Source organism: Trichomycterus rosablanca, chromosome 6 (genome assembly GCF_030014385.1).
Source record: "Trichomycterus rosablanca isolate fTriRos1 chromosome 6, fTriRos1.hap1, whole genome shotgun sequence".
Lineage (NCBI taxonomy): Eukaryota > Metazoa > Chordata > Actinopteri > Siluriformes > Trichomycteridae > Trichomycterus > Trichomycterus rosablanca.
In genome coordinates, this window is record NC_085993.1 from 8,896,463 (window position 1) to 8,924,037 (window position 27,575).

General features: G+C 44.7%; 1 protein-coding gene across 1 annotated transcript in view; it reads right to left on the reverse strand.

Annotated features, from left to right (window-relative positions):
- LOC134316862 (alpha-1,6-mannosylglycoprotein 6-beta-N-acetylglucosaminyltransferase B-like) overlaps positions 1-27,575 on the reverse strand; it is a 162,996-nt gene that overhangs the window by 32,594 nt on the left and 102,827 nt on the right. The window contains exon 9 of the mRNA XM_062997371.1: positions 4,712-4,843. Within this exon, the coding sequence (XP_062853441.1) occupies positions 4,712-4,843 (132 nt within the window). The remainder of the gene's footprint in view (positions 1-4,711; positions 4,844-27,575) is intronic.

Here is a 27,575-nt window from a genome sequence, read left to right on the forward strand (position 1 = left end):
ATTGTGCCCAAATGTGTCGTTGTCCCTCCCTGGTGTCATGTGTCAAGGACCCAGGTGTAAATGGGGAGCAGGGCTGTTAAATTTGGTGTTTTGGGTACAATTTTCTCATACTGGCCACTGGATATTCAACATGGCAACTCATGGCAAAGAACTCTCTGAGGATGTGAGAAATAGAATTGTTGCTCTCCACAAAGATGGCCTGGGCTATAAGAAGATTGCTAACACCCTGAAACTGAGCTACAGCATGGTGGCCAAGGTCATACAGCGGTTTTCCAGGACAGGTTCCACTCGGAACAGGCTTCGCCAGGGTCGACCAAAGAAGTTGAGTCCACGTGTTCGGTGTCATATCCAGAGGTTGGCTTTAAAAAATAGACACATGAGTGCTGCCAGCATTGCTGAAGAGGTTGAACACGTGGGAGGTCAGCCTGTCAGTGCTCAGACCATACGCCGCACACTGCATCAACTCGGTCTGCATGGTCGTCATCCCAGAAGGAAGCTGACGTACAAGAAAGCCCGCAAACAGTTTGCTGAAGACAAGCAGTCCAACAACATGGATTACTGGAATGCCCTGTGGTCTGACGAGACCAAGATAAACTTGTTTGGCTCAGATGGTGTCCAGCATGTGTGGCGGCGCCCTGGTGAGAAGTACCAAGACAACTGTATCTTGCCTACAGTCAAGCATGGTGGTGGTAGCATCATGGTCTTGGGCTGCATGAGTGTTGCTGGCACTGGGGAGCTGCGGTTCACTGAGGGAAACATGAATTCCAACATGTACTGTGACATTCTGAAACAGAGCATGATCCCCTCCCTTCGAAAACTGGGCCTCATGGCAGTTTTCCAACAGGATAACGACCCCAAACACAACCTCCAAGATGACAACTGCCTTGCTGAGGAAGCTGAAGGTAAAGGTGATGGACTAAACCCAATTGAGCACCTGTGGCGCATCCTCAAGTGGAAGGTGGAGGAGTTCAAGGTGTCTAACATCCACCAGCTCCGTGATGTCATTATGGAGGAGTGGAAGAGGATTCCAGTAGCAACCTGTGCAGCTCTGGTGAATTCCATGCCCAGGAGGGTTAAGGCAGTGCTGGATAATAATGGTGGTCACACAAAATATTGACACTTTGGGCACAATTTGGACATGTTCACTGTGGGGTGTACTCACTTATGTTGCCAGCCATTTAGACATTAATGGCTGTGTGTTGAGTTATTTTCAGAAGACAGTAAATCTACACTGCTATACAAGTTGTACACTGACTACTCTTAAGTTATATCCAAGTTTCATGTCTATAGTGTTGTCCCATGAAAAGATATAATGAAATATTTGCAGAAATGTGAGGGGTGTACTCACTTTTGTGATACACTGTATGTGTGTATGTACAGTGTATCACAAAAGTGAGTACACACCTCACATTTCTGCAAATATTTCATTATATCTTTTCATGGGACAACACTATAGACATGAAACTTGGATATAACTTAGAGTAGTCAGTGTACAGCTTGTATAGCAGTGTAGATTTACTGTCTTCTGAAAATAACTCAGCACACAGCCATTAATGTCTAAATAGCTGGCAACATAAGTGAGTACACCCCACAGTGAACATGTCCAAATTGTGCCCAAATGTGTCGTTGTCCCTCCCTGGTGTCATGTGTCAAGGTCCCAGGTGTAAATGGGGAGCAGGGCTGTTAAATTTGGTGTTTTGGGTACAATTCTCTCATACTGGCCACTGGATATTCAACATGGCACCTCATGGCAAAGAACTCTCTGAGGATGTGAGAAATAGAATTGTTGCTCTCCACAAAGATGGCCTGGGCTATAAGAAGATTGCTAACACCCTGAAACTGAGCTACAGCATGGTGGCCAAGGTCATACAGCGGTTTTCCAGGACAGGTTCCACTCGGAACAGGCTTCGCCAGGGTCGACCAAAGAAGTTGAGTCCACGTGTTCGGCGTCATATCCAGAGGTTGGCTTTAAAAAATAGACACATGAGTGCTGCCAGCATTGCTGCAGAGGTTGAAGACGTGGGATGTCAGCCTGTCAGTGCTCAGACCATACGCCGCACACTGCATCAACTCGGCCTGCATGGTCGTCATCCCAGAAGGAAGCTGACGCACAAGAAAGTCAGCAAACAGTTTGCAGAAAACAAGCAGTCCAATAACATGGATTACTGGAATGCCCTGTGGTCTGACGAGACCAAGATAAACTTGTTTGACTCAGATGGTGTCCAGCATGTGTGGCGGCGCCCTGGTGAGAAGTACCAAGACAACTGTATCTTGCCTACAGTCAAGCATGGTGGTGGTAGCATCATGGTCTTGGGCTGCATGAGTGTTGCCGGCACTGGGGAGCTGCGGTTCATTGAGGGAAACATGAATTCCAACATGTACTGTGACATTCTGAAACAGAGCATGATCCCCTCCCTTCGAAAACTGGGCCTCATGGCAGTTTTCCAACAGGATAACGACCCCAAACACAACCTCCAAGATGACAACTGCCTTGCTGAGGAAGCTGAAGGTAAAGGTGATGGACTAAACCCAATTGAGCACCTGTGGCGCATCCTCAAGTGGAAGGTGGAGGAGTTCAAGGTGTCTAACATCCACCAGCTCCGTGATGTCATCATGGAGGAGTGGAAGAGGATTCCAGTAGCAACCTGTGCAGCTCTGGTGAATTCCATGCCCAGGAGGGTTAAGGCAGTGCTGGATAATAATGGTGGTCACACAAAATATTGACACTTTGGGCACAATTTGGACATGTTCACTGTGGGGTGCACTCACTTATGTTGCCAGCCATTTAGACATTAATGGCTGTGTGTTGAGTTATTTTCAGAAGACAGTAAATCTACACTGCTATACAAGTTGTACACTGACTACTCTAAGTTATATCCAAGTTTTATTTCTATAGTGTTGTCCCATGCAAAGATATAATAAAATATTTGCAGAAATGTGAGGGGTGTACTCACTTTTGTGATACACTGTATGTGCTTAGTGTGTGTATTTGTGTTCATACAAATGTGTGTGTGTATATATGTTTATATGTATACATGTGTGTGTTTGTGTGTACCTGTGTGCTAATATAAATGTATCTTTCTATGTATGTATGTATGTGTCTGATTATATATATATAATCATATATATATATAATATATATATACTGTATATATATATGTGTATACTTGTATATGTGTGTGTGTGTGTTTCAATAAAGATTGTATGTTCTCCATGTGTCCATCTGCGTTTTCTTTGGGTGCTTCAATTTCCTCCCACAAGTCCAAAGACATGCAGTCAGGCTTTATATGTATAGTATGTGTATGTGTGTTTGAATGTGTGAGTGTGCATGTGTGTGTGTGTGTGTATGTGTGTTTATATCTGCATGTCTATCTGTGTCTGAGTCTATGTATATATCTTATATGTACAGTATGTCTGTATGTGTGTGTGTGTGTGTGTGTAAAGTGAATGAGTAAAATTGGTGGTGTGATTAAGCAGTGCAGTAATTAAAGTGATTCAGAATAATCATTGTGAAACTGAAGCTGCTCTCAAAAGCGACCGAGTCTATAAGCAGCAATCAGCCAGGAAAAAAAAAAAGAAAGAAAGAAAAGTAGAAGAGAAAAAGAAAAAAAAATCACGGCTCTCCAAAAACTTTCTGTTCTAATTTGTCTGTGCTTTCATAAACGAGTCATAAACACTGAACTTAACTGAGGTTTAAACCCATGTCAGGCTTGACTTTTGAAACACATTCTATGTGTGTTTTAATGTATATATCTATGCACACTATATGACCAAAAGTATTTGGACACCTGTTGAACACTCCATTAAAAAAACAAATTCTATTAGAATAGAGTGATCTCTATGTGATCTCTTCTGAGAAGGCTTCTTACAAAACTTTAGAGTATGTCTTTGGGAATTTGTGCCCATTCAGTCAAAGGAGCATTTGTACGGCTGGGCACTGAGGTTGGTCGAGAAAGTCTGAAGTGATGTTCCAGTTTATTCCAAGGCTGTTCAGTGGGGCTGAGGTCAGGGCTCTGTACAGGTCACTGGAGTTTCTTTACACCAAGCTTTTCTTTATGTCTTTATAGACCTTGCTTTGTGCACAGGGACACAGTCATGCAGGAAGAGGAAAGGGCCTTCCCTAAACTGTTGCTTGTTTATTACCTTGTTCTTATAACAATTTAGTAATTAGAAGGTGTGTCCCATTACTTTTGTTTATATATTATATACACTTACACTGTACATCCCATTTCAATCCCCATTTAGCAGATGTCACAGCTTACACTCTTCTGGAAAGGTTTCCCACAACATTTTCAAAATGTGTCTGCAGGAATTTGTGTCCTTTAGGTTAAAGCATTTGTAAAGTTAGGCAAAAAATTTTGGCCTGCAGTTGATGCTCTGATTTGTTCCTATGGTGTTCAGTAGGGTTGAGGTCAGGGCTTTGTGCAAGCCAATGAATAATAATGAATAATGTCTTTAGTAATTCTGCTTTATGCAAACGGGCACAATCAAAGTGGAGCAATAAAGGGCCTTCCCCAAACTGTTGCCACAAAGCTGAAAGCATAATAAAAGTCTGTAAATAATTGTATACATCTTTTATATACTATAAGCAAGGAATGTGGCTTATACTCAATAATTAGGAGGTGTGTCCACATACTTCTGGCCAATTAGAAACATAATATAGAATATAATATATACTGTATCTATAAATATAATATAGAATTTTACTGACTTGTGTTTCTTTAATGAAAGTCCCATGTGCTGCTTCATCTGCTGTAAGCCGTGGTAGTCCGTGTAGATCAGATCGAAGGGCAGAGGTCCTGTAAGGGGGCAGCTTCCTCTTCCTGGAGGAACTCCCAAAAACCTGCAGGAACAAAAGCAGAGCAGGACGCTGTAGCATGTGATCTGTTTTATCTTGTATATACACTGATCAGCCATAACATTAAAACCACCTCCTCTATGTCCATTTTATCAGCTCCACTTACCATATAGAAGCACTTTGTAGTTCTACAAAGTCTATATGTATATATACACGACCAGGCATAACATTATGACCACTGACAGATGAAGTAAATAACACTGATTATCTCTTTATCATGGCATCTGTTAGTAGGTGGGATATATAAGAGGCAGCAGGTGAACATTATATCCTCAAAGTTGATGTTAGAAGCAGGAAAAATGGGCAAGCGTGAAGATTTGAGTGAGTTTGACGAGGGCCAGATTGTGATGGCTAGACAACTAGGTCAGAGCATCTCCAAAACTGAAGCCTGTGTGTTTACATATATATCTTTTTACTATGTATGTGTGTGATTAGTGTGTGTATTTGTGCTTATACAAATATGTTAGTGTGTATATATGTTTATATGTATACATGTGTGTATGTTTGTGTGTACATGTGTGCTTATATAAATGTATCTTTTTATGTATGTATGTGTGTGATTAGTGTGTGTATTTGTGCTTATACAAATGCTGTAGCATGTGATCTGTTTTATCTTGTATATACACTGATCAGCCATAACATTAAAACCACCTCCATGGCAAGCGTAAGGATTTGAGCGAGTTTGACAAGAGCCAGATTGTGATGGCTAGATGACTGGGTCAGAGCATCTCCAAAACTGCAGCTCTTGTGGGGTGTTCCCGATCTGCAGTGGTCAGTATCTATCAAAAGTGGTCCAAGGAAGGAACAGTGGTAAACCGGCCACAGGGTCATGGGCGGCCAAGGCTCATTGATGCACATGGGGAGCGAAGGCTGGCCTGTGTGGTCCGATCTTTCTTGCTCACATCTAGAGACGTGTAGATTGTGGAGAGATGGCGGAAAGCAGCCAATCATTTTACAGAACAGCGGATGTTGTGATGTACTCTACCCTGTGGCTTCTAAATTAAGACCTGCTAAAAGCTTGAATTGTTCATGTTTTTTTTTACGTAACAGGTTGGTATGATGGCTGCATGCTGCCCATCGAACAAGTGGTATGGTGACTCACTGTAAAATTTCTAACTGGCTGATGGCATCATGTAATTACTTTGGATTTTACAGCGTTTTGTCAATAGGCTTATCTGGCTTTACCTGACCAAACAAATCCTCCCTCTTACATGGCGAGAGTGGAAGAACTATAGTGAGTGTTTAGCAGTAGGATTTACACACAGTAGTACAGAATTTATGTTTGGTTTATTGGCTCAGAGACACATTTTACAAGCTCAAATGTATCAATTAAAGTTAACCAATGACTATATCACATGATTCACCATTCTAATGGCTCCATGTGACAATCAATACCTATAAAAAAAAATCCCAGTATAATATCTGGGTAATATATAATAAGTGTAATAAAACAGGCACAAAAATGTTTCATGTTTTTGGTGGAAGTGGTTCTGTTTAGCCCTGGGCTGACCAGGCGCTCGGGTGGTGCAGAGGTCCAAGTGTCACACGATTTGAGCCTCTGTGTGTGCTCCTGAGGTGCCACGCCCCCCTCTCCATGAGCACACTCTGTCTCCAGCCAGCCTCCCTCTCCTGATTGGTTAGCTGGGGCTAATTAGCCCCAGCTGCTACTATTTAGGAGAGGCTCAGAGAAAGGCTGGTTGGAGACTATTTTCATTGTAACTCTGTTTGCTCTGGTGACTCCTTGCTCCTTGCTCCTTGCTCCTTGCTCCTTGCTCCTTGCTCCTTGCTCCTTGCTCCTTGCCCCTTGCCGTTTCATCCGGTCTGTTTAGCCTGTCCGTTAGCCTGTTTAGTCTGTTTGGTCTGTTTAGTCTGTTTAGTCCTGTTTAGTCTTTGTTTAGCCTGTCCGTTAGCCCTGTTAGTCTGTTTAGTCTGTTTAGTCTGTTTAGTCCTGTTTAGTCTTTGTTTAGCCTGTCCGTTAGCCCTGTTAGTCTGTTTAGTCCTGTTTAGTCTTTGTTTAGCCTGTCCGTTAGCCTGTTTAGTCTGTTTAGCCTGTTTAGTCTTGTTTAGCCTGTTTAGTCTTGGTTTAGCCTGTCCGTTAGCCTGTTTAGTCTTGGTTTAGCCCGTCCATTAGCCTTTTGTTTGTTTAACCTCCATGTGTTAGCTCTGTGTTATCTTGTATTGGTGTGCTTGTCTTTTGTTTATTAATAAATATAGTTTAGTTTATTACATCTCTGCGTGTGTGTCCGCCCCTCCTGTCCGTCTAGCCCACATAACCGTTACAGAATAGTCTCCCATAGAGGACACAGCGAGATGTTTTTTGTCCATGTTTTTCCGGACTTCGGCTCCATGAGGTTTCCTCAAACCTTCCCGCTTAGTAGGCCAGCTCCATATGATGGAAGCGACTCAGGTGTCGAAGGCTTCCTTCTACAGAGCCAGCTCTACCTGCAGAACCTTCTGGACCCCCAGCCAGCTGAAATCGACAGGGTGCGATTTATGATGTCTCGGCTGAGGGGTGCTGCTCGTGAGTGGGCTAAGCAGCTTTGGTCTGACAGGGGAGTTGAGCTGAACTCGGTTAAGGTGTTTAAGGGCCTCATGAGAGCAAAATTTTCCTGCAGCAAAGCGCCCACTGCTAATGTGGTCCGGACTCCAGTGTCTCCAGGGTCCAAACAGCTGACTTCTGACGCATATCCAGGGTCCAAGCAGCTGATTTCGGACGCCTCTCCAGTGTTTTCGCAGCTGAGTCCAGTTTCTCCAGGGTCCAAACAGCTGACTGTTGACGCATATCCAGGGTCCAAGCAGCTGATTTCGGATGCCTCTCCAGTGTTTTCGCAGCTGAGTCCAGTTTCTCCAGGGTCCAAACAGCTGACTTTTGACGCCTCTCCAGGGTCCAAGCAGCTGATTTCGGATGCCTCTCCAGTGTTTTCACAGCTGAGTCCGGTCTTTCCAGGGTCCAAACAGCTGACTTTTGACGCATATCCAGGGTCCAAGCAGCTGATTTCGGATGCCTCTCCAGTGTTTTCACAGCTGAGTGCTGTTTCTCCAGTGTTTTCGCAAGTGACTTCGGACGCCTCTCCAGGGTCCTCACTGTTCTTTCAAGGAATTTCTCAAGGATTTTTGCAGCTGACTTCGGACGCCTCTCCAGGGTCCTCGCAGCTCAGTGACGTTTCTCCAGTGTTTTCGCAAGTGACTTCGGACGCCTCTCCAGGGTCCTCACAGCTGAGTGCTGTTCCTCCAGTGTTTTCGCAGCTGACTTCGGACGCCTCTCCAGGGTCCTCGCAGCTGAATGACGTTTCTCCAGTGTTCTCCCAAGTGACTTCGGACGCCTCTCCAGGGTCCTCACAGCTGAGTGATGTTTCTCTAGTGTTTTCGCAGCTGGTTTCGGACGCCTCTCCAGGGTCCTCACAGCTGAATGACATTTCTCCAGTGTTTTCCCAAGTGACTTCGGACGCCTCTCCAGGGTCCTCACAGCTGAGTGATGTTTCTCTAGTGTTTTCGCAGCTAACCCCGGACGCCTCTCCAGGGTCCTCACAGCTGAGTGACGTTTCTCTAGTGTTTTCGCAGCTGACTTCGGACGCCTCTCCAGGGTCCTCGCAGCTGAATGACGTTTCTCCAGTGTTTTCGCAGCTGACTTCGGACGCCTCTCCAGGGTCCTCGCAGCTGAATGACGTTTCTCCAGTGTTTTCTCAAGTGACATCGGACGCTTCTCAAGGGTCCTCGCAGCTGACTCCGGACGCCTCTTCGCCAGGGTCTTCGCAGCTGACTCCGGACGCCTCTTCGCCAGGGTCCTCGCAGCTGACTCCGGACGCCTCTTCGCCAGGGTCCTCGCAGCTGACTCCGGACGCCTCTTGGCCAGGGTCCTCGCAGCTGACTCCGGACGCCTCTTCGCCAGGGTCCTCGCAGCTGACTCCGGACGCCTCTTCGCCAGGGTCCTCGCAGCTGACTCCGGACGCCTCTTCTCAAGGATCCACGCAGCTGACTCCGGATGCCTCTTCTCAAGGGTCAACGCAGCTGACTCCCGAAGCCTCTTCGCCAGGCTCACCGCAGCTGACTCCCGAAGCCTCTTCGCCAGGCTCACCGCAGCTGACTCCCGAAGCCTCTTCGCCAGGCTCATTGCAGCTGACTCCCGAAGCCTCTTCGCCAGGCTCATTGCAGCTGACTCCCGAAGCCTCTTCGCCAGGCTCACCGCAGCTGACTCCCGAAGCCTCTTCGCCAGGCTCACCGCAGCTGACTCCCGAAGCCTCTTCGCCAGGCTCACCGCAGCTGACTCCCGAAGCCTCTTCGCCAGGCTCACCGCAGCTGACTCCCGAAGCCTCTTCGCCAGGCTCACCGCAGCTGACTCCCGAAACCTCTTCGCCAGGCTCCACGCAGCTGGCTTCTGTTCCCGAGTTGGCGCAGCCCGATGGCGCTCCTGTTCCTGAGTTGGCGCATCCCGATGGCGCTCCTGTTCCTGAGTTGGCGCATCCCGATGGCGCTCCTGTTCCTGAGTTGGCGCATCCCGATGGCGCTCCTGTTCCCGAGTTGGCGCATCCCGATGGCGCTCCTGTTCCCGAGTTGGCGCATCCCGATGGCGCTCCTGTTCCCGAGTTGGCGCATCCCGATGGCGCTCCTGTTCCCGAGTTGGCGCATCCCGATGGCGCTCCTGTTCCCGAGTTGGCGCAGCCCGATGCCGCTCCTGTTCCCGAGTTGGTGCCCCCGGATGGCACTCCTGTTCCTGAATGGGCGTCCCTCGGCGACGCTCCTGTTCCAGAGTTGGTGTCCTCCGACGGCACTTCTGTTCCTGAGTTGGTGTCCTCCGACGGCACTTCTGTTCCTGAGTTGGTGTCCTCCGACGGCACTTCTGTTCCTGAGTTGGTGTCCTCCGACGGCACTTCTGTTCCCGAGTTGGTGTCCTCCGACGGCACTTCTGTTCCCGAGTTGGTGTCCTCCGACGGCACTTCTGTTCCCGAGTTGGTGTCCTCCGACGGCACTTCTGTTCCCGAGTTGGTGTCCTCCGACGGCACTTCTGTTCCCGAGTTGGTGTCCTCCGACGGCACTTCTGTTCCCGAGTTGGTGTCCTCCGACGGCACTTCTGTTCCCGAGTTGGTGTCCTCCGACGGCACTTCTGTTCCCGAGTTGGTGTCCTCCGACGGCACTTCTGTTCCCGAGTTGGTGTCCTCCGACGGCACTTCTGTTCCTGAGTTGGTGTCCTCCGACGGCACTTCTGTTCCCGAGTTGGTGTCTTCCGACGGCACTTCTGTTCCCGAGTTGGTGTCTTCCGACGGCACTTCTGTTCCTGAGTGGGTGTCCTCCGACGGCACTTCTGTTCCGGAGTTGGCGCCCCCTGATGGCGCTCCTGTTTCCGAGATGACGCCCCCAGATGGCGCTTCTGTTCCCACATTGGCGCCCCCCGACGGCGCTTTTGAACTCTCGTCGGCGCTCCCCGACTGCGCCTCTGGATTTCTGTCGGCAGCCTGCGTCCCACCATTTTTATCACGCCTGCCTGAGGACATTTTTAATGACTTCAAATTTACCCCGCAGGGCCCAGGACCTCCTTGTTTTTGTTTTTTTAGGCACTCCAGGTGTAGTGCCTTTGGGAGGGGCATCTGTCACACGATTTGAGCCTCTGTGTGTGCTCCTGAGGTGCCACGCCCCCCTCTCCATGAGCACACTCTGTCTCCAGCCTCCCTCTCCTGATTGGTTAGCTGGGGCTAATTAGCCCCAGCTGCTACTATTTAGGAGAGGCTCAGAGAAAGGCTGGTTGGAGACTATTTTCATTGTAACTCTGTTTGCTCTGGTGACTCCTTGCTCCTTGCTCCTTGCTCCTTGCTCCTTGCTCCTTGCTCCTTGCTCCTTGCCGTTTCATCCGGTCTGTTTAGCCTGTCCGTTAGCCTGTTTAGTCTGTTTGGTCTGTTTGGTCTGTTTAGTCTGTTTAGTCCTGTTTAGTCTTTGTTTAGCCTGTCCGTTAGCCCTGTTAGTTTGTTTAGTCTGTTTAGTCCTGTTTAGTCTTTGTTTAGCCTGTCCGTTAGCCCTGTTAGTCTGTTTAGTCTGTTTAGTCCTGTTTAGTCTTTGTTTAGCCTGTCCGTTAGCCTGTTTAGTCTGTTTAGCCTGTTTAGTCTTGTTTAGCCTGTTTAGTCTTGGTTTAGCCTGTCCGTTAGCCTGTTTAGTCTTGGTTTAGCCCGTCCATTAGCCTTTTGTTTGTTTAACCTCCATGTGTTAGCTCTGTGTTATCTTGTCTTGGTGTGCCTGTCTTTTGTTTATTAATAAATATAGTTTAGTTTATTACATCTCTGCGTGTGTGTCCACCCCTCCTGTCCGTCTAGCCCACATAACCGTTACACCAAGGTGTTGGCACACCACTACAGAGAGTTTGAACTTGCAACAGTGTGACCTGGCTGGGCATCCTCACAAACACAATTGACCATGTTTGATGAAGGGAAAGATGTATGTGGTCTCCACCTAATGTGATCTTTGGGACTGAGAGCTTGCATGCAGCAGTAGGTGTAGGTCACATGGAGCTTAGCATGACTCTCCATAAGTTATATGGCTCTGTATTGGAAGCCAAGACTGACAGGTGATAAGAAGCGGCCGCAAATTGGACTCATGTCAGAGGGGGTGTGTGGTGAGCCGACTCTCCTTTTTTTTATACATATATATTGTTTATGCATTTTCTCCCTTTTTTCTCCCTTTTAGCCAGATTGCGTCATGCTTCCTCTCCACCAATTCCGATCCTCGCTCTGATTGAGGAGAACAAAGCTAACCCATGCCCCCTCCGACACGTGGGCAGCAACCGTATGCATTTTGTCACCCACATTTGACGAGTGCAATGCGGATCAGCACTGTGTACGGAGAGACACACCCTGACAGAACTGATTTCCTGTCTCTGTGCAGGCACCATCAATCAGCCAGCAGAGGTCGTAATTGCATTAGTTATGAGAGAGTCCCTATCCGGCTTTAATATCCCACCCCTATCTGAACAACACGGCAATCGTTGTTCATGTGGCCGCTCAGCCCAGCCGGCAGGCAGAGCTGAGACTCGATACGATGTATTTGAGATCCCAGCTCTGGGATTCAGCGTGTGTTTTACCGCTGTGCCACCTGAGCAGCCCTGTGATCCCACTCTCCTTGATCAGGTGAAGGTTGTGCAAATGGCAGATGATTTACAATCGGGAATTGGAAATGACCAGATTAGGAGATTAAGCAATTTGCGGAAATTAGTAAGTAAAATAGGTAGATAATGGAGAACGAAAACAAAGTCTAAATACAGATCAGATCAGAACTGGTCCAGTGATTTAATATGGTTGGTATGATTAATAATTCCTTAAATGTTTGAACTGTGCATCGAATTCTAGCAAAACCTGAGCCTGTCGTATTATTTTCACTCTGCATTTCTTCCCTGTGAACCCACGATGCACAGAACACCAGTCAGCAATCCAGACTTTGACTGAAGCATCACACAAAATAATGAATGGAAGTGTGAAATCCCACAGAGAATAGAAGTTTTGGGAGAAGGAGATGAAGTGCATGTATTATTGAGCAGGAGCCGAGAGGTTCCCCAAACCTTCCCACTATTCTTATTCCTCTCTTATCCCTCTGTAGTCTTGTTTGAATAGACCAGCCGTCAGCTCTTTTTCTGCTCTGGCAAAAAAAATAATCATTGAGAAACGCACCAGTCAAATACAAAGGTATCAGCAACCACCAGTCATCAAACAGCATCCATATACAGAGAAATCTGACCAGAGGGTGTTTTATACTTTTGTGTTTTAGGGGTTCTGGATGAATGGAAAGACAACACTATGTGGATTCTGGTCCAGTCTCAACCTAAGGCTAACGAATATAAAGTAAAATAATGTACCCTTGCAAACATTCCAGACTGGGAAGTTTGGTCTTAGACTTGCACTCTTATTTTTGGAGTCTTGGTCTTAGCTGGTTGATCGAAGATGGTATCTGGGTTGTTCTTGACCTTGTCTTGGTCTTAGTTAGTATGTGTCTTGATCTTATCATGATCTGGGTTAGTATATGTCTTGATCTTGTCCTGGTCTGGGCTAGTATAGGTATTGATTTTGCCCTGGTCTCTGTTGGTATGTGTCTTGATCTTTTCCTGGTCTCAGTTGGTATAGGTCATAATCTTGTTCTGGTCTGGGCTAGTATGTGTCTTGAGCTTGACCTGGTCTCTGTTGGTATGTGTCTTGATCTTAACTGGTAGAGGTCTTGATTTTGCCCTGTTGGTATGTGTCTTGATCTTGTCGTGGTCTGGGCTGGTATAGGTCGTGATTTTATCCTGGTCTCAGCTGGTATGTGTCTTGATTTTCTCCTGGCCTTGGCTGGTATGGGTCATGATATTGTGATCTTGTCCTGGTCTGGGTTGGTATAGGTCTTGATCTTGTCCTGGTGTCAGTTAGTATAGATCTTGATTTTGTCCTGGTCTCAGTTGGTATGTGTCTTGATCTTGTCCTGGTCTGGGCTAGTATAGATCTTGATCTTGTCCTGGTCTCAGTTGGTACGTGTCTTGATCTTGTCCTGGTCTGGGCTAGTATAGATCTTGATCTTTCCTGGTCTCAGTTGGTATGCGTCTTGATCTTGTCCTGGTCTGGCCTGGTATAAGTCTTGATTTTGTCCTGGTCTCAGTTGGTATGTGTCTTGATCTTGTCCTGGTCTCAGGTGGTATAGGTCATGATTTTGTTTTGATCTTATCCTGGTCTGGGCTAGTATAGGTCTTGATTTTGTCCTGGTCTCTGTTGGTATGTGTCTTGATATTTTCCTGGTCTCAGTTGGTATAGGTCTTGATCTTGTCCTGGTCTCAGCTGGTATGGGTCATGATATTGTTTTGGTCTTAGTTGGTATAGGTCTTTATCTTGTCTTGGTCCCAGTTGGTATAGGTCTTGATTTTGTTCTGGCCTTAGCTGGTATGTGTCTTGATCTTGTCCTGGTGTCAGTTAGTATAGGTCTTGATCTTGTCCTGGTGTCAGTTAGTATAGGTCTTGATCTTGTCCTGGTCTCAGTTGGTATAGGTCTTGATCTTGTCCTGGTCTGGGCTAATATAGGTCTTGATTTTGTCCTGGTCTCAGTTGGTATAGGTCTTGATCTTGTAATATTGTCCTGGTCTGGGCTAATATAGGTCTTGATTTTGTCCTGGTCTCAGTTGGTATAGGTCTTGGTCTTGTAATATTGTCCTGGTCTGGGCTAATATAGGTCTTGATTTTGTCCTGGTCTCAGTTGGTATAGGTCTTGATCTTGTAATATTGTCCTGGTCTGGGCTAGTATAGGTCTTGATTTTGTCCTGGTCCCAGGTTATATAAGCCTTGATCTTGTTTTGGTCTTAGCTGATATCGGTCTTGGTCTCAAAGAGGAAAAAGGGGGTGAAATTTATATTAATGCCCATTTTGGAATAGGATGTTTATCAAGCTTGTGATCAGGTGTTTGCACATTTTGCCATATAGTGTAGATAAAACACCACAATATGAATCCATAAACACTCTAGGGTAGCCTAGGGCTCCATTAAAGTGCCACTGGATATTTGTGTGCCTGTGTGGGAAGTACAAACAGCTTTTAACTTAGCTTGTACCATATTCCCATTAGAAAACACTACACGGTGGTAACGACTTTAGCGATGTTAAGTGTATGAGTGTTGTACATTAATAATAATGCCTTTGGTAGCGTTCCAAAAGTCTGAGTTATTTTGAATGCATCTATTTGAAGGCCTGTGGAGTGTTTGGGTGTTTTGATTATTGTGTGTGGTGTGTGGTCTGAATCCGTTCCGATACACAGCCGGAATAAATCAGTCAGGAAGAGTGTAAGACTGCCTCCAGCAGCACTGCTTAAAAAACATACACAGTCAGAACGGTGCAGCAAACACCACAAATCAATGAAACTGGCTTCATAGTTCAACACACACTAACACGACTAGAAAAGCTATCATGTACAGCTGCAGTCGAAAGTGTACAGTGCACGGCCAAAAGTATGTGGACACCCCGCTTGATTTTTATTATTAAAGTTCAGGTGTTTCGGGTACACTGCTTACTAATACGGATGTAAAAATAATATATACATTAAAATATAAGCTTCCAGCTTTGGGGCAACAGTTTGAGGAAGGGCCAAACTCCTTTCTTATTTTAGCATGACTCTTAAAGGGTAGGTTTGACAGGTTTGGTGCATATGAAGGTCTTTATTTGTCATATATAGACATACACATACACTCACTCACTCACTTTCTTAACTGCTTATCCAATTAGGGTTGCAGGAGGGTGCTGGAGCCTATCCCAGCTTTTCAATGGGTGCAAGGCACACAGTAACAGCCTGGATGGGGCACCAGTCCTTCGCAGGGCAGACACACATACACACACACCCATTCACCTATAGGACAATTCAGTGTCTCCAATTAACCTGACCATGTTTTCGGACTGTAGAAGGAAGACACGGGGAGAACATGCAAACTCCACACAGAAAGGATCTGGACCGTACTGCCTGGGGATCGAACCCAGGACCTTCTTGCTGTGAGGCGACAGTGCTACCCACCGAGCCACCGTGTTGTCCGTCACACAAATACAGTATGACGAAATTATTTTTTCACATATTCCAGCTTCTTGGTAATGCTTGGGTCAGAGCACAGGGTCAGCCATTGTACAGCACTCCTGGAACAGACAGGGTTAAGGGCCTTGCTCAAGGGCCCAACAGTGGCTGAGTGAAAGAGCCAGGATTTGAACCCACAGCCTTTTGGTTGACTTAAAACTATTGAGGATTCTAACACTTTTGTGATGTATTGGAATGCCCATTATAAGCCAGTGCCTGATTTTCCAATGCAGTCCCTCATTGTTCAGTCAGATTATCACTTAGAATTAAGGCACCTCAGTAGGCAGCATTTTAATGCATCTAAGAATTTAGACAGCCTTCCTCTCGGGAGCAAATAGGATGACCTTAAATGCGTCCATGTAGAGAGATCACCAGGTTTTCAGACAGACCCATAGAGTATACACAGCAAATTTAGATCCATCTGTTACTGGTGTAAAAAGTTGGGTCAAAAAATCTTTAAAAAATGTTGATTAATGCTAATGTTGACTCGTCCTATCTTTTTTTTTTTGTGATTTTGAGTGACTACAGTGAGATTATGTTGTGCCATTTAAATAGGGCTAGTTAGTCTGCAGCAGGCACATAGTGCCTAAAAGCAAAACCGTTGTAACATAATGGTGTAGCTATTTAGTCTACTGTTGAATATTTAGAGCCACTGAGGAGCGTTGCTCAGCTATGCTAATAAGAGATAGGTTAGAATAGCCTTTTATTATCCCACAGGGGAAAATTTGCAGCTTACTAGAATATAAAAATATACATAAAATGTTTGTACAGTACACATATTAAAAATAGAAATGTAAAGATATATATACACCAATCAGCCATAACATTAAAACCACCTCCTTGTTTCTACACTGTCCATTTTATTAGCTCCACTTACCATATAGAAGCACTTTGTAGTTCTACAATTACTGACTGTAGTCCATCTGTTTCTCTACATACCTTTTTAGCCTGCTTTCACCCTGTTCTTCAATGGTCAGGGCCACAACAGGGCAGATATTATTTGGGTGGTGGATCATTCTCAGCACTGCAGTGACAATGACATGGTGTGGTGTGTTAGCGTGTGTTGTGCTGGTATGAGTGGATCAGACACAGCAGTGCTGCTGGAGTTTTTAAATGCCGTGTCCACTCACTGTCCACTCTATTAGACCCTCCTACCTAGTTGGTCCACCTTGTAGAAGTAAAGTCAGAGACGATCGCTCATCTATTGCTGCTGTTTGAGTTGGCCAGCCATGGGGCGCTGTTGGCTGGATATTTTTGGTTGGTGGACTATTTTTAGTCCAGCAGTGATAGTGAGGTGTTTAAAAACTCCATCAGCACTGCTGTGTCTTATCCACTCATACCAGCACAACACACACTAACACACCACCACCATGTCAGTGTCAATGCAGTGCTGAGAATCATCCACCACCCAAATAATACCTGCTCTGTGGTGATCCTGGGAGAGTCCTGACCATTGAAGAACAGCATGAAAGGGGGCTAACAAAGCATGTAGAGAAACAGATGTATTGCACATGGTTCAGGTTCACTTTAAATGAGTGCAGATATAAATCCATATAATTATTGTGATGGTGATTGTGCTTGGGGCGGTGCTGATTATAAAGTATATGCTATAAAAGCAGCCTCTTTTTAAATGATGCTTTAATGATATAATTGTACTTTAATGAACCAGTGCTGTGGCTCTCTGGCAGACCTGAGATTTAAACTCATGCTCTTCCGGTGACTAACAGTCAACTCACAGCGGGTATCTTCACTTCTCCTCAGAATTTCTCTTCCCCTGTGCTATAAGATTAGGAAGCTAGACCCGATAAGGCATGAAAAGCCCTCCCTTTCTCACACTAAAGTGTCTTATTTCTCCTCCGCCGTGCTTCAATCAGACACCCTTCTCTTCATCTCCTGTTATTCACACTAATCACAGCTTTACTGTCTCTGAAACCAAATTCCCCTTCTCATCCTGAGGAGCACAATTACCACCTCCTCCACCACCACCCGGCTCTCACTCTGTTATCCCAGCAGCCTTATTGGCTGTCGTTTTATGTGAGCAGTTTCCATCCCTCTCCTACTCTCGGGGTAATGAATGGTTTCAGGTTAATGCCTTTCTGCCCTCTCGCGCCCCGTGTCCGTCTCTGTTCGGTGAGGAATTTAAAAGCTAGCCCGGGTTATAGGACCTGCTCCACACAATGCCGCTCATGACTTATGAGGCAATTTTCTTTCCAGCGCCGTTCACATATGGCTTTTTAAAGCATACTGTTTGTTTAGGAGGTCTAAAAAAACCCTTCAAAACATATTAATAATTCATACCTTAGAAGGGTGTTTGAGGACCGAAATGTGGCAAAAACTGCAGCGTGGACAGACAAAGTGTGCAAGCTGGTAAAAAAAAAAAAGTGAGATATAAACAGGCGAGACGAGCAGAAACGACCGCCGCCCGTCCTCTAGGTTTTATTAATCACGTCTACAATACAACTCTGATTTAGTTTACTCATCATTTTGACATCCAAGTAAGAAAACACATCTTTACAGTCCTGACCTGGGTGTAAATTCTCACAAAGAAACAGCAGTTAACAGGGAGCTACCGTGTATCACTATAACAACGTCTTCTTTTCTGGAGAGGTTTTTTACTACATTTTGGAGTGTGTCTGTGGAAATTTGTGCAATAAAGTCAAAAGAGCTTTAAAAAAGTCCAGGTTTGCAATCAACGTTCCAATTCATTACAAGGGTGTACTATAATGTTGTGGTCTAAATTAGGCCTCGGTCAAACTAAAACAACATTATGCAAAATAGAAGCCATATATTAACTAGTGCTGGCACCGATCCGATACTCTGTCCGATATTGGCCCAAATCACTGGATCGGATATCGGAAGGAAAAAAATGTGTAATCCGAACCGATACTGTTGCTTAATGTAAATAACACTTAATGTAAATAACACTTAATGTAAATAAGACCATTGTTTGTGTGTATAGCAAATAACACACAAAGATACGTTCCAACAGAGCGCCGTTTATTGCCAGCTCACTCAGCAACTGCCGTAACAAGGTGCATCTTGATGACATCATTAACATCTTGTCCCGGCTTGGAGATCTCTCACATCCTCAACGATTAATCCATCAGTGTTATGAAATAAAACAAACTACACCGTTTCCCGTTTAGCCACAGACGTCCTCTTCAAAATCCAGCAGGGTTTAAAAACGTGACAGAACTTCTAACGGAACTAATGGAAAATCTCAACTCTGCATCAATTCTAATTGGTCCATCACGTTTGATTAACATCCACATCTTCCAGTTGTAGACACTTTGGATGACACGCCGTAAAGCGAGATGTGTCACGTGAACAACAGCTCAAAAACAGTCTGAGCATTGTTATTTAGATAGCTATTTTAGATAGCTATTATTACTGCTTAGTTGTTTGAGAGGAGAAATGACGGTATCGGATTGGTATCGGCAGATACTCAATTTTGCAGTAATTTGTGGTATCGAGCCAGCCCTAAAATTAACTGTTAACAATATTAACAAGAAAAGCTCATTAAGACATGGTTTGACTAGGTGTGTGCAAAGAAGCTCCAGTTATCTACACAAAGCCCTTGTCTCCACCCAACTCAACACTTAATTAAAATTAATTAAAATTGGATTGCAAGTCTGACCTTCTCTTCCGACATCAGAGCCCGACTTCACTGACTCTCCTGACTGAATAGGCACAAATTCCCACAGACATACTTCAGCATCTTATAAAAAGCTACAAAGGAAAGAGCAAATAATTCAGTATAAATGCCCATGGTTTTGGAAGGGGATATTTAACAAGCTCAGGGTCCGATGTCCCAATACTTTTGTCTATATGACGTATCTGCAATGATATGAGTATATTCAGAAACACAGAATGGTTTTAACATTGCTTTTCAATTGGTTTGCGTTGTGTGACCCTATGACAGAGTATATCTGGCAACCCAGATCATAGAACACTTAAAGACTATAAAGATGAGTTATAATGTTGCTACAACACTATATAAACAAAAGTATTGGGTCAACTCTTCTAATGATTAAATCCATCTGCTTCAGCCACAACAATTGATAACAGGTGTAATAAATTCATTATATAAAGACAATTATATAATGCAACAGTTTAAGGAAGGCCCTTTCCTTTTCCAGAATGACTGTGCCTCTGTAAAAAAAGCAAGATCTGTAAAGCCATAAAGAAAGGTTTGCTTTATAGAAACTCCAGCACAAAGCCCTGACCTCAGCCCACTGAACAGCTGTGGAATGAACCGGAACATTAATTGAGGCTTTATTGACCAACATCAGTGCCCAGCCATACAAATGCTCTTTTGACTGGGTGCACACAAATTCCCACATGCATGCTTCAAAGTGAGAGAAGCCTTCTCAAAAGAGTGGCTGTTGTTATAGCTACAAATATAACATAGAGGTCATTTTATTTTAATAGCATTTGTTTTTAAAGTGGGATGTCCAAGCTTATGATCAGATGTCCAAATACTTTTGGCCATTTAGTGAATAAAAAAGTTCAGTTTTTTACATTTTTTATCAATTCTGTTTTATATGTTTTTCTTATGTACTATATTAAAGTAATTTATTTGGGGGTGGGATGTCCTTGGCTTTATGGCTGGAATTGTATTTAATGGTAAGTCAAGCAAAGCGCAACTGGCGGAAGTTGCAGGCATAATTTGCATGTTAATACCACAGCTTTAGTAAATTGAACGCTAATACCAGACACAAAATGACTGTGGATTGTGATGTCATAATGGCAGTCCCACCTTTGAACATCTATGGCTCTCCATCAACACAGCTAATTCAGGTTCTTTTAAGTATTGCTCCTTGCTGAATTAGTCTTATCTTACATCCCACTTTCGCCTAACCCTGGGTCTCAGAGGGCAAGGCATTGTGGGTATTTACTACAGTTTCGGATGTGCTCAGAAGAAAGTAATGACGACTGTACTTAACACCCGAGCGGATGATAGCATCCATTAAAAATGTCTCTTTTTTGATTTTAGGTTCTCATGAATGCTCTTCGAGCTGATAATGGACGCCCTCTCCAGCCTTTCTCCTCGTAATGTGTCCAAGCTGATGGCTCTGAAGAGCACTCCTGAGTGCTAATGAGTCACAGGAACGAGAGGAATGGCTGCATCTACTAACACATCAAACAGAACCGACTGTTTTAGTGCCAGCTAACACTCCCCAGCCCTTGGAGACCTGTTTAAAAGCTAATGGAGCTTGTGTGCAGCCTGGGTCACTAATGCCAATGGATGAGGTGATTCAGAGTCCGGCGTTAGAAGTTTACACACACTATAAAGTCCTCTGTGGGATCTGTAACTCCTTTGCTTTATTTGTCAGAATAACTGGCACCACTGGTAAATTTGGGCCCTTATTTTAAACAGATAAGAATGTATTGTTATTGTACCTATACAAAACTAGTCACTGGTCTGGTAGGGCACTATTGAGACATAAAGGGCCGTGTCTGAGGGAGGAAAGGTCATAATGAAAATGACCTCCTTGCTCCGGCAACATTCAAAAAGAATGGTGTGTTTTTCCACATAATTCATGTTCCATACATGCCAATGGCTGCTTAGCAACATGTGTATGTGTGTGTGTGTGTGTTTGGTCGCTAAGCTAAATGGTTGCCAAGCTAAAGTAGGGTAGGGTAGGGTAAGGTATAGTAAGGTAATGCATGCATCTTACTCTTTCTGTTTACCTCTGTACAATCTGATCCTCAGGCGAGGCGGTTCGGGTCCTTTCTGTGTGGAGTTTGCATGTTCTCCCCGTGTCTGTGTGGGTTTCCTCCGGGAGCTTCGGTTTCCTCCCACAGTCCAAAAACATGCAGCCAGGTTAATTGGAGACACTGAATTGCCCTATAGGTGAATGGATGTGTGTGCATGTATGTACAGTGTATCACAAAAGTGAGTACACCCCTCACATTTCTGCAAATATTTCATTATATCTTTTCATGGGACAACACTATAGACATGAAACTTGGATATAACTTAGAGTAGTCAGTGTACAGCTTGTATAGCAGTGTAGATTTACTGTCTTCTGAAAATAACTCAACACACAGCCATTAATGTCTAAATAGCTGGCAACATAAATGAGTACACCCCACAGTGAACATGTCCAAATTGTGCCCAAATGTGTCGTTGTCCCTCCCTGGTGTCATGTGTCAAGGTCCCAGGTGTAAATGGGGAGCAGGGCTGTTAAATTTGGTGTTTTGGGTACAATTCTCTCATACTGGCCACTGGATATTCAACATGGCACCTCATGGCAAAGAACTCTCTGAGGATGTGAGAAATAGAATTGTTGCTCTCCACAAAGATGGCCTGGGCTATAAGAAGATTGCTAACACCCTGAAACTGAGCTACAGCATGGTGGCCAAGGTCATACAGCGGTTTTCCAGGACAGGTTCCACTCGGAACAGGCTTCGCCAGGGTCGACCAATGAAGTTGAGTCCACGTGTTCGGCGTCATATCCAGAGGTTGGCTTTAAAAAATAGACACATGAGTGCTGCTAGCATTGCTGCAGAGGTTGAAGACGTGGGAGGTCAGCCTGTCAGTGCTCAGACCATACGCCGCACACTGCATCAACTCGGTCTGCATGGTCGTCATCCCAGAAGGAAGCTGACGCACAAGAAAGCCAGCAAACAGTTTGCTGAAGACAAGCAGTCCAAGAACATGGATTACTGGAATGCCCTGTGGTCTGACGAGACCAAGATTAACTTGTTTGGCTCAGATGGTGTCCAGCATGTGTGGCGGCGCCCTGGTGAGAAGTACCAAGACAACTGTATCTTGCCTACAGTCAAGCATGGTGGTGGTAGCATCATGGTCTTGGGCTGCATGAGTGCTGCTGGCACTGGGGAGCTGCGGTTCATTGAGGGAAACATGAATTCCAACATGTACTGTGACATTCTGAAACAGAGCATGATCCCCTCCCTTCGAAAACTGGGCCTCATGGCAGTTTTCCAACAGGATAACGACCCCAAACACAACCTCCAAGATGACAACTGCCTTGCTGAGGAAGCTGAAGGTAAAAGTGATGGACTAAACCCAATTGAGCACCTGTGGCGCATCCTCAAGTGGAAGGTGGAGGAGTTCAAGGTGTCTAACATCCACCAGCTCCGTGATGTCATCATGGAGGAGTGGAAGAGGATTCCAGTAGCAACCTGTGCAGCTCTGGTGAATTCCATGCCCAGGAGGGTTAAGGCAGTGCTGGATAATAATGGTGGTCACACAAAATATTGACACTTTGGGCACAATTTGGACATGTTCACTGTGGGGTGTACTCACTTATGTTGCCAGCCATTTAGACATTAATGGCTGTGTGTTGAGTTATTTTCAGAAGACAGTAAATCTACACTGCTATACAAGCTGTACACTGACTACTCTAAGTTATATCCAAGTTTCATGTCTATAGTGTTGTCCCATGAAAAGATATAATGAAATATTTGCAGAAATGTGAGGGGTGTACTCACTTTTGTGATACACTGTATGTATGTGTGTCTGCCCTGCGATGGACTGACGCCCCGTCCAGGGTGTTACTGTGTGCCTTGCGCCCATTGAAAAGCTGGGATAGGCTCCAGCACATCGCATGGATAAGTGGTTAAGACATTGAGTGAGTGAGCAATCTGGTCCCACTTTGGTTTACAAGATGAAACATAAAGTTTCCACAAGGAGGCGATCACGATTAATGTTTTTGTGCTGTTAAAATTCATTTATTTAATAATTTTCTTAATTATTATTATTATTTTTTAATTATTATCATTTTTTGGATCATGGGTCATGACACAGGGTTTGAAAATCCCTTGGGTAAGGTACTGTACGATAAGGTAAAGTAGGGTAACATATAAAACAGATATAGAACATATACAATTCTCAGTGTATTATTGTAACTTCATCTACTTATTGCTATTCCATGTTTATTACATGTACAGTATTTTGTGTAGGGCGGCATGGTGTCTAAGTGGGTAGCACTGTTGCCTCACAGCAAGAAGGTCCTGGGTTCGATCCCCAAGTGGGGCGGTCCGGGTCCTTTCTGTGCAGAGTTTGCATGTTCTTCCAGTGTCTGCCTGGGTTTACTCAGGGAGCTCCGGTTTTCTCCCACAGTCCAAAAACATGCAGTCAGTTTAATTGGAGACACTGAATTGCCCTACAGGTGAATGGGTGTGTGTATGTGTGTGTATGTCTGTGTGTCTGACCTGCAATGGACTGGCGTCCAGGGTGTTAGTGTGTGCTTTGCGTCCATTGAAAAACTGTGACCCTGACTGGATAAGCGGTTAAGACAGTGAGTGATTGAGTGAGCAATCTGCTCCCACTTTGGTTTACAAGATGTAACATAAAGCATCCACAAGAAGGCGATCATGGTTCGTGTTTCTGTGCTGTTAAAGTTTGATCCCCAGGCAGGGCGGTCCGGGTCCTTTCGGTGCAGAGTTTGCATGTTCTCCCCGTGTCTGCGGGGTTTCCTCTGGGAGCTTCGATTTCCTCCCACAGTCCAAAAACATGCAGCCAGGTTAATTGGAGACACTGAATTGCCCTATAGGTGAATGGGTGTGTGTGCGTGTATGTATGTGTGTCTGCCCTGCGATGGACTGACGCCCCGTCATGTGTGTCTGCCCTGCGATGGACTGACGCCCGCCCCCAAAAAAAAATTTCTGCTCGGAAAATCTCAGCTCCACCACTTCTACTAATAGAAAACTAAAAGTACACATGGTTTTCTACTTATTGTGTCTTTTACCAACTTGGAGGTGTTTTTCAGCTCGACCTCTGCAGGATCACATCCAGCTTAATGCATTCGATTGGTCTGAAAGCGTTTTCTCTGTTTCCCTGCTTCTCATTACGCTGGTGAAATAAGTCTGTAGGTTTTGAATTGCATTAGCGGCTGTATAATTGAGTCACCGTGTCTGAGCCGAGAGATTTACGAAGCCCTCGGCATTCATTCCTAAAAATGTGCCATGTTCTGTAGCGCAGAATAGCTCCGAAAGAATGATGGGGCTCTTTTAATTGTATTATATCACACAGATCCTGAGAGCGAAGTGAGAAAAACTGAATATTATTGTGTATAAGTGGAAATAAAGATGTGAGATGATAAAGTCGCTGTGTAATCTGATCATAAATCACTTTCAAGAACTCGGTGTAAAAAATCCCATTAAAAATAATGAATGTCTGGCAGATGGAGTTTCCACCAGATTACAGTTAAATTAAGGTGAACTGTCATACTTATTAACATATTACAAATCTGCACATACACACCGAATATTATTATTAAAGATTATCAAACCGGAACTTTCCATTTGGAGAAACAGTCCAACCAAAATGACCATGTGTTCTATTTTCCAGTGTGATGTTTTCTACAAATGGGGTCCAGGGATTTTCTAAAGAAAAAGAATGCCTTAATTTGTCATATGTACATATACTGTACACCGATCAGGCATAACATTAAAACTACCTCCTTGTTTCTACACTCACTGTCTATTTATCAGCTCCACTTACCATATAGAAGCACTTTGTAGCTCTACAATTACTGACTGTAGTCCATCTGTTTCTCTACATACTTTTATAGCCTGCTATTACCCTGTTCCTCAATGGTCAGGACCCCCACCGAACCGCTACAGAGCAGGTATTACTTGGGTGGTGGATTATTCTTAGCACTGCAGTGACACTGACATGGTGGTGATGTGTTAGTGTGTGTTGTGCTGGTATGACTGGATAAGACACAGCAGCGCTGATGGAGTTTTCAAACACCTCACTGTCACTGCTGGGACGACTGAGAATAGTCCACCAACCAAAAATATCCAGCCAACAGCTCCCCTGGGCAGCGTCCTGTGACCACTGATGAAGCAATAGATGATGAGCGATCGTCTCTGACTTTACATCTACAAGGTGGACCAACTAGGTAGGAGTGTCTAATAGAGTGGACAGTGAGTGGACATGGTATTTGAAAAGTCCAGCAGCGCTGCTGTGTCTGATCCACTCATACCAGCACAACACACACTAACACACCACCACCATGTCAGTGTCACTGCAGTGCTGAAAATAATCCACCACCTAAATAATACCTGCTCTGTTGTGGTCCTGTGGGGGTCCTGACCATTGAAGAACAGGGTAAAAGCAGTCTAAAAAGTATGTAGAGGAAGAGATGGCCTACAATCAGTAATTGTAGAACTACAAAGTGCTTCTTTATGGTAAGTGGAGCTGATAAAATGGACAGTTGTGTAGAAACAAGGAGGTGGTCATAATGTTATGGCTGATTGGTGTATACATGAACAGTACAATAAAATTATTTTTCCGCATTTTCCAGCTTGTTTGGAAGCTGGGGTCAGAGCGCAGGGTCAGCCATTGTACGGAGCAGCCCCTGGAGCAGACAGGGTTAAGGACCTTGCTCAAGGACCCAACAGTGGCTGCATTGTAAAGGCTGGATTTGAACCGACAATCTTCGGATTGATATCCCAAAGTTCTACCAACTAGGCTACCACTGTCTATATTATGCATGAGAACGATCATATTCCATTGCTTGATGTTTCTGAAAGGGCTTTAGCAAGATTTCAGAGTGTATTCTATTATTTATTTTATTTATTAGGATTTTAACGTCATGTTTTACACACTTTGGTTACTCACAATAGATGTCAGCTCATCTAAAACTTAATCCCAGCAAGACAGAGTTGTTACTTACTCCTGGAGATCAATCTCCAACCCAGGACCTAGTCATCTCTTATGATGGCTCCCAGATCAGATCATCTGATAATGTAAGAAGCCTTGATGTTGTCCTGGATAACCAGCTGACCTTCTCTTCTCATGTAGCCAGCATGAGAAGAGCGTGCCGGTTCCTCCTCTACAACATCAAGAAGATTCGGCCATTTCTCTCCATGAAGCCACTCAGATCCTTGTGCAGTCACTTGTAATCTTACAGCAGGACTACAGCACCTCCCTCCTGGCAGGTTCTCCTATGTTCACTATTAAACCCTTGCAGCTCATTCAAAATGCAGCTGCTCGCCTGGTTTTTAACCAACTTAAACACTGCCACATCACCCCACTGCTGCGTTCTCTTCACTGGCTTCCTGTAGCTGCACGCATTCAGCTTAAAACACTGATGCTCGCCTACAAAGCCAAAAATGGACTAGCCCCGAGCTACCTTCAAGGTCTAATCAAACCGCGCTCTGTACCACGCAACCTCCGAGCCACTAGTCTTGCTCGACTTGATCCTCCACCAGAACTCGAGAAGGACAAGCATCAAGGCTCTTCTCTGTACTTGCACCCAAGTCGTGGAATGAGCTTCCCTTGTCTGTCCGAACATCTGAGTCTCTTGCTGTCTTTAAAAAACGAATAAAAACCTTCATCACCTCTTTAATAAGCACTTACGCTGACTTGTACTTACTAACTTACTAATGCTCTTATTCATTTCTTGAAGAGAAAGAGAAAAAAACAAAACACTTTGATTCTAACAAGGTTTCAGCAGATTTGTGTTCTTGGACTGTTGTTTACTTAAACTAGAGTAAGGTAATGTTTACTACACTTCTGTATGTCGCTCTGGATAAGAGCGTCTGCTATATGCCAAAAGTGTAAATGTAAATTCATACATACATACATGACAGAACAGGTAGTTACTGGTTCAACAAGGGTTAAACACAGTCATATAAAATTTTTTATCTCCAGTTCACCTCACTTGCTTGTCTTTGGACTGTGGGAGGAAACACTGGGAAAACATGCAAACGCCACACAGAAAGGACCCGGACTGGTTCACCTGGGAGTCGAACCCAGGACCTTCTTGCTGTGAGGCGACAGTGCTACCCACTGAGCCACCATGACACCTGATTTTGGAGTGGGTCCTTTTAGTCCAGAGGACACTGGTGTTGGACGAGAAGGACTGATGCACAATTGACGTCCCAGTTAATCCCAAAGGTGTTTAATGGAGTTGTAGTTAGGGCTCTGTGAAGGACACTGGACTTCCTGTACATCAAATTCATTAAACCATGTTCTTATGGAGCTGGTGCAAAGGATTAGGACAGGGCCATGATTCAGTAACAGAGCTAGTAAACTATTTAAGCTGCCCATACTGTCCTCTTCCTTCAAAATGCTGCACTCGTGGTGAATGGCTGTGTTTCAATCAACACTCACACTATCTGTCGCATAATCATTAAGTACAACAGATCAGCAGCTTTTCTTAGTTTAATTCACTCTGACTATCTTGCA